Source organism: Megalobrama amblycephala, linkage group LG12 (assembly GCF_018812025.1).
Source record: "Megalobrama amblycephala isolate DHTTF-2021 linkage group LG12, ASM1881202v1, whole genome shotgun sequence".
Classification (NCBI taxonomy): Eukaryota; Metazoa; Chordata; class Actinopteri; order Cypriniformes; family Xenocyprididae; genus Megalobrama; species Megalobrama amblycephala.
In genome coordinates this window covers 24,788,851-24,801,111 of record NC_063055.1, presented here as the reverse complement: position 1 = coordinate 24,801,111, position 12,261 = coordinate 24,788,851, and the positions used below count along the sequence as shown (strand labels likewise).

At 38.6% G+C, this 12,261-nt stretch overlaps 1 protein-coding gene across 1 annotated transcript in view; it reads left to right on the top strand.

Annotated features, from left to right (window-relative positions):
* The window catches only part of prex1 (phosphatidylinositol-3,4,5-trisphosphate-dependent Rac exchange factor 1), a 92,944-nt gene that overhangs the window by 67,932 nt on the left and 12,751 nt on the right, over nucleotides 1-12,261 (top strand). Inside the window, exons 21-32 of the mRNA XM_048209920.1 lie at nucleotides 95-203; nucleotides 1,035-1,216; nucleotides 1,423-1,584; nucleotides 1,747-1,957; nucleotides 3,921-4,176; nucleotides 5,394-5,600; nucleotides 8,109-8,197; nucleotides 8,285-8,367; nucleotides 8,835-8,925; nucleotides 9,315-9,443; nucleotides 11,013-11,054; nucleotides 11,938-12,155. Coding sequence (XP_048065877.1) covers nucleotides 95-203; nucleotides 1,035-1,216; nucleotides 1,423-1,584; nucleotides 1,747-1,957; nucleotides 3,921-4,176; nucleotides 5,394-5,600; nucleotides 8,109-8,197; nucleotides 8,285-8,367; nucleotides 8,835-8,925; nucleotides 9,315-9,443; nucleotides 11,013-11,054; nucleotides 11,938-12,155 — 1,779 coding nt within the window. The remainder of the gene's footprint in view (nucleotides 1-94; nucleotides 204-1,034; nucleotides 1,217-1,422; nucleotides 1,585-1,746; nucleotides 1,958-3,920; nucleotides 4,177-5,393; nucleotides 5,601-8,108; nucleotides 8,198-8,284; nucleotides 8,368-8,834; nucleotides 8,926-9,314; nucleotides 9,444-11,012; nucleotides 11,055-11,937; nucleotides 12,156-12,261) is intronic.

Genomic DNA, 12,261 nt, shown 5'->3' with positions numbered 1-12,261 from the left:
CCACATATGGTGATCCCAGAGGTTATTTGTTTCTGACACTCTATACAGTACCTGTTTCCTCCCTTTGTGACATTGTTTTTTTCTTCTGCCACAGTGCTGTGGTCAGTGGGCGTACCGTGTGTATGAGGATGTGGAAGAGCAGATGTCTTTCAGGGGTTGTGAGAATGGCTCAGATTCAGAGGATGGCTGCACTAATGGAACAGGTAGAGTGTGTGTGTGTTTGCTGGCAAATGACAGGTGTACGCAAAAGAAAGTTATTATCGTTAACGGAAACTATTATGAATGCAAAAGTCATGGGAACACTAGATCCAATGTCACATGTATTTGTGAATGCAACCTCGTGTGAAGAAGTTTTGTCATCTGCTCTCCACCAAAATGCAAAGACATTTGACCAATAGAGGATAAAAACATATTTGATCTTTTGGGTGAATTCAAACAAATAACAAACGGATTAATATCTCAAACCTGGCTTGACATTTATAATATTACAAAGGATTTTTATTTCAAATAAATGCTGGTCCACAAAAATATCAAGCTGCACAGCACTGATAATAAGAAATGTTTCTTATTTATTTCTTTGTAATAACCAAATCAGAATATTAGAATGATTTCTGAAGGATCATGTGACATTGAAGACTGGAGTAATGGCTTAAACTATATTAAAACAGAAAACAGATATTTTAAATTGTAATACTACTTCACAATATCACAGTTTTTACTGTATTTTTGATCAAATAAATGGAGCCTTGAAGAACATAAAAAACTCAAAAACATAAAAAAAAAAAAAAAAAAGTCTTACCAAACCCACTTTGAACAGTTGTGTGTGTGTGTGTGACTATTTCTGAACAATTTAAACTAAAACTAAACTGAAAATAAAAATGCACAATTAAATAAAATAACTATTTCATTTGTTTTTCAAAAATCATTTTCATAATTAACCTTTGTGATGGAAATGTGATTGAAAATGGTTCTGTACATATTCCTCTGTGTTCCTGCTGGATTCTATATATTTGTGTGTTCTTTGGATTTTCTAGGCTCTGTAAGAAGGCTGGAACTGTTGTCCATCTCTGACGATGTTCCTTCGGTCAGTCTGAATGTGGATAATGTTCATGTGGAACATGGTGTTGTGTACGAGTACGTCAGCACAGCAGGGATCAAACATTGTGTTCTGGAGAAGATGGTGGAACCCAAGGGCTGCTTCAACCTCGCTGCAAAGGTCAGATGAGGGTCAAACAATAAATATATAACTTTATATATTTTGTTTTTTTGAACAAATTTTGTTTCTGATGACCTATGATTGGGCCTGTGCATATATATATATATATATATATATATATATATATATGTTAAATTCAATATGGACATACAGAGGAAGTTTTCTCTAACCTATCACATGTTCTTGTGTATTTTGAATTCTCTCAGATACTGGAGGCCTTTGTGAAGGACGACAGTCTGTTTGTAAAGAGCTGTCGGCAGCTAATGGCTCAGAATGAGAAGGTGGTGACGATGCCACAGTTTGAGTTTCGAAACATCTGTGACACCAAGCTGGAGAGCATAGACAAACGCATTTTCAGCTACAAGCAGGTGTGGCATCTCTCGATGTTACTGCTTAGTCATTTTGTCATATTCCCTTGTGCACTTCATATTAGATAATAAAATATCACAATGTTTTGAGACACGAATTGCCATTTTTGCTGAATTTGCCAAGTGCTGTTTCGTGGAGCTTTAATATTCTCCTCTTGTCAGTTTGTGGAGGAATTGCAGACAAAGGCCTGGCCCACGTTTAAGCAGGCGAGCACTAAACCTCACGTTCTTGGCTGCATGGACTTTGTCCCTACAAACTGTCACCTGAACCTGATGCAGGTGTCCTGCCCAAAGAACACCTCCTCAGCCGGACGGGCCTTCAGCATCCGCTTTGGACGCAAGAACTCCTTCTTTGGCCTTGATCCTGACCAAGGTGCATAGTTATGTTACAGTTTATAACTGGAAGGATTTAATGTTAAATATTATATAGTATTTATTATAATATTTAAATATTCTTTTATAATAAATGTTAATATCTCTATTTCTCATAAAAGCTTAAAATATGTTATAGAGAATATAGAATTTTTAAGTCTGAAAAATACTACTATGTTAAAATCACTCAATTCCCAGATGGAATTATTTACATTGTGGATTCAGCTCATGGGCTCAGTTAGCCAAATCTCCACATTATGGTCATTGAAAGTTGTAAAATAGTAATTAAGCTTTATGGTAAAATCCTCCCAGGTCTTGTAAAAATCATGGCCTGCTATTCCCAAAGTAATCCAGAGCTTTTTAAAGCACCTCCATCAGACCTCCATTAAGACACCATTAGGCCGTAATAAGTAGCTTTTAGTGAGGTCATCCTCCTCTGTCCCACAGGCCTACAGTGTTTCACTCAGTGAGGCCTAACGCCTTCATCTCTCTCTTATTATCACTGTTTGTTTTTTTATGATGCTTTATTTAAGAGGGCAAAACTTAAGTCATATTAGGTTTGTCAGATTTGTCCAGATATATTCAAAGCAATTTTTCCATTCATTTTGTAAAATATAATTTTAGTTTTCTTAACTGGATTAGCAGTAATGCCTGGAAGTGATACAAGTTAAATATACCTATAAATTAATAAACTTTTTGTTATATTTTTTGCTTGACAGACGCGACTTGCGCGAATAAATCGCGCTATTCGTGCCTAATTGGACGCTTGAACATTTTGAGTTTACTCGCTTCATTCGCGCGTGAAAATCCCTTCACAACAGACGCGAATTCGCGTCATGAGAGGGGCTCTCCCGCTCCTTTATGTATCCCAGACTCTCCCACTGCTTTCTGCACACTTCCTCTGAATAAACACAACTTGTCAGTGGGGAAATTATTGTAAATTACAGCGAATAAGCTCAATTGGTCGTCTTTAGTTGGCTTGTAGTCTTAATATGTATATAGAGCTCAAATTGAGTAAAGACCGTTTTTTACAACTTATCAGATTGTCCGACCTCCTCACTCACTTTCTTTCAAACACGATCCTTTTTATTTCTGTTTCTATAAATGTATGAAGATGTACAGCGACGATGATTTTGTCCTCCATTGTTGTTTCGAATTTCTGCCTCAGCTCGCTACGTCACTTCACTACTAGAGCAAGCTCCTGATTGGTTAACGTGGCGCGGAAATTCGCCAAAGTTCAGATTTTTCAACTTGCGCGATTCGTGCGAATCACGCGTTAAGCGTTAAGCTTACCGCTTCATTCGCGTCCGGTGTGAATGCACCATAACTGATGCTTCCAAGACTGTTATAATCCATTCTGCAATTTTCAAGACCAGTAATATTTGGCTAAATTTTGAAAATTCACTTGGGCATCCCTCAAACTTGAGGCAAAGCTGATTCATCTGGCTTACATTTTTGGCTCCACCTGCCCAGATTGCTGCAGCCCAAATTACTGTCTAGCCGCCACGTGTAGCTGGGAAAAGGACCACATAATGCTTTGTTCCTTATGCTCCTCAGCACGAGATGTTTTATTTTTCAGTCTCTGCTACACATCTGTTATGCAGTTGTCTCACGGTCAGAGATGTTTAAAATTCCTCCGGTACACTTCTCTGCAGCCATGGTCCATGGCTTTACCACATGCAACAGTATGCCTCACTGGTTTTCAGCCATTCAATTCTTCTGTTTATTTAGTCACAGAAGCCCAAACCTAGGCACTTTGTCCCTAGACAGCATTTTAAGGTCTGGGTACCACAATTATGTCTTCTCTAGACTTAAATGTGAGGCAGCATTGCTTATATAACCCAGATTGCATTGCAACAAACTTACAAAGTGACACAAGAAATCCAGGATGCCGTACAAATGGAGAAAAGTGATTTTTTTTAAATTTATTTATCTTATTGATTACTGTCATTTTGTTCCTGCAGCCAATCTGAATCCCATGTCCCACGCTGTGCACTGTGTGACCAGCATGGCGGCCCCCTCCTGGAGTTGCCTTAGTTTGGATGAAGAGACAGAGGAGGGTGAGGGGAGCACGGAGGACGGCAGGAAGCATGAAGAGGGAGGTCTCAGTTTCCTCCTCAAACAGGAAGACACAGAGAGCCAGGACAATTACATCTGCCTCTACAACCGCCTGGACATTTCAGTGCGAGAGATGAAGCAATACGTGGCCCAGATAGATGTGTAAGTGGTGTGAGGTAGTTTAACAGTGTATTATAATAGTGTTTTAAAATAGATTTAAACTTTTACAAGAGGGAAATTATTAAATAGCTGAAATAAATGGTAAAACATTTTAAGCACATCACTGTATCATTTAAAGGCACAAATTGGCACAGCTTTTTTCAAATTCTCATCTGAAAGCTGGGAGTATATTTTAGATAAGTAGGTTTTAGTTGCCTCCTATTTGAGGAGTTCCTCGAGTTCAAAATGTCAGGATGTTCTTTTATGACAGTCTAAAAATATTTAGGGCTTAGACAGAAAAAAAAAGACTGAAGCCATAACAGACGACTGCAGAGGAAACATTTCAACGGCATCTCAGGAGGAACAAATGTTTGTTATTCAGTGGTGAGCATGTGCTGATGTAGAAGTTAATTGTCAGTGAAATGGAGTCATTTTCCTGTCCCATTCCCTCACCTCTCTCCCAGTGCCTTTGTCAGTCTACACTTCACTGTCTATAAAAGAACAAAGCTTGTTAGAAAAAAAATATAAGGGTGTTTGTTCAACTCTTTTGTCCTTATTGTCTTAAAACAGTCTTTAAATAAGCTAGAAAAATAAGCTCATTTAAAGGGGCTATATGTAGAAATCTTGTTATTAGCAACACTGTTTGCACCAGCTCTGCAATTCACCGGCATCATATCAACAGATGAGGTAATTAAAATTACACTGTTATGATAGTTTGATTATAAAGTATATTTAAGACCATAGACACTATATATCTGGCTATGTGAGACTATAGTTTGAATTAATGTCTTTGCAAGACACATTGACATTATAGTACAGAATGGCTCTTTCGGCATTATCATGAACATTGTATAAGCATTCATTTCACGTGTCATTGAACGGAAAAGACACTCTCGGGACCATGGGTAAACATCACATCCTTTTGATTTTCCTGGCCAAAAAAAAAAAAAAAAAAATAGTCCTTCACATAAAAAGTCTACAGGCTTTCATAGACAACCTAGGGGGAAGGTATAAAAAAAAAATCTATCATTTATTTGATCAAAATACCAGTACAAATTGTAATATTGTGAAGTAATATTGCAAATTAAAATAATCTGTTTTCTATTCTATATATTTTAAATTTTTTAATTTTCAGGATACTTGAAAAAGCACTCTTATAATTCATTAGAACAATTCCTGTCTAGCTGTTTCCTAACCTCTCTTAATATGTTTCAACTTAGACTTCTGTCATCGATAACTGGACCGACCCAGCCACAGGGCTCAGAGCCACCCTCGTTTGAGAGCGCCCCCTCAACCTCTCCCATACCGGAGGAGACGGACCAAGACAAGACGGAGCATGGTGGGAACAAGAGAGTGTGCTTCAAAGTGAATGAAGACGATCAGGAGGACTCTGGACATGACACCATGAGCTACAGAGACTCATACAGGTGGGTTGATAATGATGTTTATGAATCATGTTCAAGCCAGGGTGCTTAAATGGGTAACACAGGTTCGAGTCCAGCCTGCAACAGTCCTGATCCCATCATCTCTCCTTTCTAAAATGTCAATATTGATAAGAACAGCAACTAAGTTCTCTCTTATGAGTTTCATAATAACATTTGGTTTTCAATTAAATGACATGTATAAAAGATTATTTAAAATCCCAGTCTTCATCCAGCACGCATGAAGCAGAGAGAGGCGAGAGAGAGTGAGCGTGACGGGGCTTCTGGGCTCCTGTCTGACCCTCCTGTCAAACAGATGTTGCTAAAACAGACACGTAGAGGGACGATAAACATCCCTTACAAAGAACCTGTTGTGTCACAGCGACCCAGACGCCCGCTTTAACCACTAAAGAATATGTTCAGTCACCGTTATGTCATCATTATATGGAGCAAAGTTTGTTTGGTTGTGATCTAGACCTGACGGAGCATGGCAAAACTGAGACTGACCACAGTGGATTTTTTTGCTTCTGTCAGGATAAACGGATGCCTGCCTGTTCACCCTCTATCATTATGTGGCGTTCCGCTTTAAAATCCTGCTGCTCTGTGATAGGGTGAGCTCATGAACAGCTGCAGTCGTCATGTTTTATAGATAGAACAAACGTTTTTTCCTCTATTTAGACTCTTACAGTAAGTAACTGGATTTGTCTGTGGGATGAAGGTAGACCGTCTGTTCTTGATATCGTGAGAAAAGGGAACATAAAGGCTCGGGAGGTTGAATTTTAAAACTTTTTTAAAAGAATGCTCCTTTTTTAGTTTTTCAGCTTCTGGGAGTGTTGCAACCTGCTGGTCATGAGCTTGATTTGCTTCCATTCTTGGCTTGTGGTGGCACTAAATTCGGCCTCTTCTCTGCTCTCTGTGGGGTGGGGAAAGGGAACTTCTGCTACTCTTCTACTACTAGTGGGTAGAAGCACAGCCTGTTTTCCCCTCTCAAGCTTTTTTGGAGAACAAAAAGACATATTTAAAAAGTTTCATTCTGTCTCAGAGTAAACATTTCAAGGCTGCCAAGTAGACATCCACCTAAAACATTGTTGATTTTAGTGGATAAACTAAGATTGAAATTAAAAGTTTGTTGATGTTTAAATTGTTGTGAAATGACTTCAGCTCTTTTAATCAGTGCGCCATTGTTTTAAAGGTATAGTTCACCCAAAAATGACAATTCGTCCATCATTTACTTAGTTTCATGTTGTTCCAAACCAGTATAACATTCTGATTCCTCAATGTTTTAATGTCCATGCAATCAAAGACAAACCATAAAAACATTCTTCCAAACATCATTTGTGTCCAACAGAAGAAAGTAGGACATAAAGCAGTACTTTTGGGTGATTGTAAGAATTAAAGGGATAGTTCACCCAAAAATGAAAATTTGATGTTTATCTGCTTACCCCCAGCGCATCCAAGATGTAGGTGACTTTGTTTCTTCAGTAGAACACAAATGATGATTTTTAACTCCAACCGTTGCAGTCTGTCAGTCAAATAATGCGAGTGGATGGGAACTTCTACTTTAAGAGTAAATAAAACTTGCATAGACAAGTCAAAATTAAACCCTGCGGCTCGTGACGACACATTGATGTCCTAAGACACAAAACTATCGGTTTGTGCGAGAAACTGAACAGTATTTATATCATTTTTTAACTCTAATACACCACTATGTCCAACCGCATTCAGCACTCGTTAGTAAGGTCTGATCGCGCTCTGACAGCGGCAGTGATGTCTCGCTCTAATTGAAGTATATGCGCGAGACATCACTGCCACTGTCAGAGCGCGATCAGACCTTACTAAGCGATTGCTGAACGCAGTTGGACATAGTGGTGTATTAGAGTCAAAAAATTACATACTGTTCGGTTTCTCGCACAAACCGATCGTTTCGTGTCTAATTTGGACTTGTCTATGCAAGTTTTATTTACTCTTATAGTAGAAGTTCCCATCCACTCGCATTATTTGACTGACAGACAGCAACGGTTGGAGTTAAAAATCATAATTTGTGTTCTACTGAAGAAACAAAGTCACCTACATCTTGGATGCGCTGGGGGTAAGCAGATAAACATCAAATTTTCATTTTTGGGTGAACTATCCCTTTAATGCAAATTCAACCAGTTGCATGTTTTTTGGTGTTAACCTGAGGAGCAAAAAGCAATATTTGCTAAATCAAAATCCATAATTCTGGGCCCAGACAAATTGATTAATATGTGCTCAACTGTTACTGCAGTGAATTTCATCATTAAATGAGCATGGACCGACCATACAGAGAGCCTAGAAAATTGTTTGTTTCAGTGAATTTCTCCTTTTAGATTTGTATTTTTTTCAGCTTTGAATAATAACTGAACTCTGTATCAGTTTGATTGACTATCATACTTTCAGAACGATTCAAAAAAAGACTTAATATCAAATTTTGAATTGGTTTCTACAAGCATCCTTTTCATCACATAAACATTTGTACTTGTGTGTTTTCTACAGTGAGTGTAACAGTAACCGGGACTCAGTGCTGTCATACACCAGCGTCCGGAGCAACAGTTCTTACCTGGGCAGTGATGAGATGGGCTCAGGTAACTGACGTCTTTCAGATAAGGTTACAATATTGAAATTCAGGACAATTACTAAAAGGAAATTGCAACTTTTATTTTGTTTTCCAGGAGATGAGTTGCCATGTGATATGCAGATCCCTTTTGACAAGCAGGATAAACTACACGGATGTCTGGAACACCTTTTCAATCAGGTATATTGACTTCCTCACTCATAAATGAAACTTTTAGAGTCATTTGCCAATTCAAACTTGATATTCCCTTTGTATCTGTTGCCCTTTGTCTGACTCCACTCACCTCCTCATTTTGTCTTCTATTTTTGCTCTTCATCAATACATGCCCTCTTAGTTTCCCTCTCTTCTTCCTCTCTAACTCCCGCAGTATCGTTTATCACATTACCAACATCTCTAGTGAGCACTCTTTGACCTCTACACCTCTGCTCTTTGACCTCAAAATCTATCGTCTTCTGGAGGTCACCAGATTTTGACCCCCTCTCAATTTCCCAGATATCAATAATGGGCTCTTTTATCCAGCACCGACAGGTTATATGTGGACAGACTGAAAGCAGCAGGCCTGGTGTTAGCAAGGGCGTTAGCCGGTCTTCAGTTAGCACAGGATGTGTGTGTGGTGACAGGCTTAACTGTGTCTTTTTCATTCTCAGGTTGACTCTATCAACAGCCTCCTGAAGGGCCCTGTCATGAGCAAAGCTTGCGAGGAAACCAAGCATTTTCACACCGACCACAGTCAGCCAGGTACCGCCCGGTCGGTGTGTGTGATATATTTGAATGTGTGCTATGTTTGGAAACTCATTTGAGGGATGTGTGTATTTGGGTTTTCCGTTGGTGTGTAGGGGACATTTATAGGTATTTAGGGGTGTGTGTGAATTCTTCTGTTTGCATCTGTACATTATTACCTCTGCATGCGAGGATACCACACTAGTTTCTCCTATGTGTTTTTTGTATTTTAGGGTTTTTATAATTAGCTGCTATTTAAATATAGGGGTCTGACAGCAATTATGTATTTTGTGTGTGCTTTTTTTTTTTTCACACTGCCAGTTATACCTGTTGACCTCTTTGTAAGATAATGCAAACCACATGCCTGAACATCTTTTATTTTCACCCTCACTTTTATTCCTTAACAGAGTTTCGGCACACAGATGACTGGACTGTACGTTGGCGGCACGTGTTGCACAAGAACATCCAGGAGGACCCTTGGAACCTGCCCATTTCAATCAAATCTCTAATTAACAGCCTTCATCGCTTTGTAGAGGGTACGTTTAAGCCTGAACAATCAATATCAAATACCAAAATAACCCTATTTACTTTTTAAGTGTATGTTTTTTGTTTTATTGTGCACAAATCATCAGTGTATATTATTTTAATGCAGATTTATGTAATAAAACTTATAAAAATGGCAAACAATTGCAAAAAAAAAGCAACATTTCCAATGGAATATGTCAAAATGCTAGTGATGTTTTAGGAGTCCTCCAAAATCAACTTAAAACTTGCATTCATGTCTGGCTCTTATTTTGTATGCACACTTCACAATGTCACCAGTTCCTGACTTTTTTTTTCTTTATTATCCTAAGGGGCCATTTACACAGAATGCATTTTTGCATTTAAGAACGTGAGATGCAGGGCAGTGGAATAATAATAATAATAAATAAATAAATAAAAAACAGTCTAGAGACATGTTTTTTTTAAGGTTGAACTTTATTTAGCTTGAGCAACACTTTTTTTCTTTTCTTTTTTTAGAATGGCATGACAGGTGCGAGATGCTGCAAAGGATGCAAGCACAACAGCCACATGCCCATCTAGCGGAAACAACTACATGTCAGCTATCTTATTAATTTGCAACTACATGTCAACTAACTTGCAAAGTTACTTATATTCAGCAGAATGTCTGTTGAGGGACCATCAAAATAAAGTATTAGCAGATATTAAGCAGACAGTTTACTAGCACTCCAATGACTGGAAGTTGACATGTAGTTGCAAAGTTAAATATAGTATGTCTAAAATGGACTATTGAAATAAAGCGTTACACGTTTTTGCATTTAAAACCATGCGACACAGGGCATTAACAGGAATAAAAAAAATTGGTCTAGGGATGTGATTATTAAAAGTTGAACTTCTTTTAACTTGAGCACCATGTTTGTGTAACGCTATGTCATATATAAAATTCTGCAAAAGACACAAGTGCAACAGTCACATGTCAATCTAGCATGTTTAAATAGAAAAACAGTGGAAAAGCAGTGCAGTGGAAATGGGTTAGTTCACCCAAAAATGAAAATTCTGTCATTAATTACTCTCATGTCGTTCTACACCTTTATTCATCTTCAGAACACAAATTTAGATATTTTTGATGAAATCCGATGGCTCATTGAGGCCTCCATTGCCAGCAAGATAATTAACACTTTCAGTGCCCTGAAAGGCACTAAAAACATATTTAAAGTAAAGTTGTTATATTATTATTATTATTATTTTTATTTTTTTTTGGTGCACAAAAAGTATTCTCGTCGCTTCATAACATTAAGGTTGAACGACTGTAGTCACATGAACTGGTTTAAATATGTCTTTAGTAGCTTTCTGGGCATTGAAAGTGTTGATTATCTTGCTGGCAATGGAGGCCTCACTGAGCCACCAGATTTTATCAAAAATATCTTAATTTGTGTTCCGAAGACGAACAAAGGTCTTACGGGTGTGGAATGACATGAAGGTGAGTAATTAATGACAGAATTTTCATTCTTGGGTGAACTAACCCTTAAAAGTTTCCCAAGCCTTGTAATACTGAATTAGAGTGCGTTGGGTTGTATTCATGTCTATTTGTAACTGTGTTTCAGATGGAAGGAGTCAACTCTTGTTGGCCCTGCTTAAATGCACTGGTAAGTTACACCTTGATTTGAACTTTCCCTTGTTGAACTTGATCATTGTAAATCATTTCAAATAGCTATTGAAAGTCAACCCAGAATGTTTACATGATCTTGCACTTGCGTCATCATCTGTGTGAGATTTCAGAGAGGCAACTGCAGTGTGTGTGATTTGTCTTCCCCACTACTGTTTTGGATTATCCTGTATTTACAGACACCTCTATGTGCTGTGATAAGGGAGTGTTTTATTGAAATTCTGTAGCAGGGAGTGCGTACATATGTTTGTGTGCGTGCAGCCAAGTTGCAGTGGGGTGTGTCGGTTTGTGAGCTTCTCAGTGAGCGGTAGAAAGATAAAGTGAGAGAACGGAGAGAGTGGATTCGTCCCATGGGGTCTGTGGTGGGAGACATATGGAAGCTGTTGAGTGTTTGCTTTGGAACCTGATCTAGAGCCCTTATCCCTACTGCTCCACACAGACAGCAGCTCCAATCCCTGTTCCCACCCAGTGCTGCACTGAAACCCACCATCTGCTTAAAGTATTTCGCGCTCGGACCACGGCTTACAACAGTTTTAGGATATTCAGTAATCACCTCACTCCACTGATTGGGTTATACAGTACGGTGTGCTGATCTGTGAACAGCAAATGAATTAGTATTAGCTACATCTGTCAGTTTAAAACACAAATTTAGAGCAATTAAAAACTATAAAACAGCAGTTTAAAACACCCACACACACAAAGATTTAATTAAAAAATAAATTTAATAATGCCCTCTGATCCATAAATTATAAAGGTCTTTGAATCATCATCATCATCATCATATCTTACTAGCACAATGAATACATGTGTACACGCAATATTTATACAAATATCATGAATTCTTCTGTACGCTTCTATCAAAGACACAGAACTCCAGTTGCGGCGGGATGTCATATTCTGCCAGTCCCTGGTGGGGGCGCTGTGTGCATTGGCGGAGCAGCTTGTGAGCGCACTGAACCTGCGTTTCAACAATAACGGAGAGTATGAGGAGGACAGTAAAGAGGTGAGCCGTAAATGGCTGGAGCAGATCGCCGCCATCGGAGTGCTCTTCAACTTCCAGTCAACACTCTCACCACATGTGGTAAGACAGATTACCAGAAGTCATGTCTTCTCATAGCTGATTCAGTGACACTCATCCCACAATGCCTCAGTGCCTACTACTAATATAAACAAGCATGATAATAACG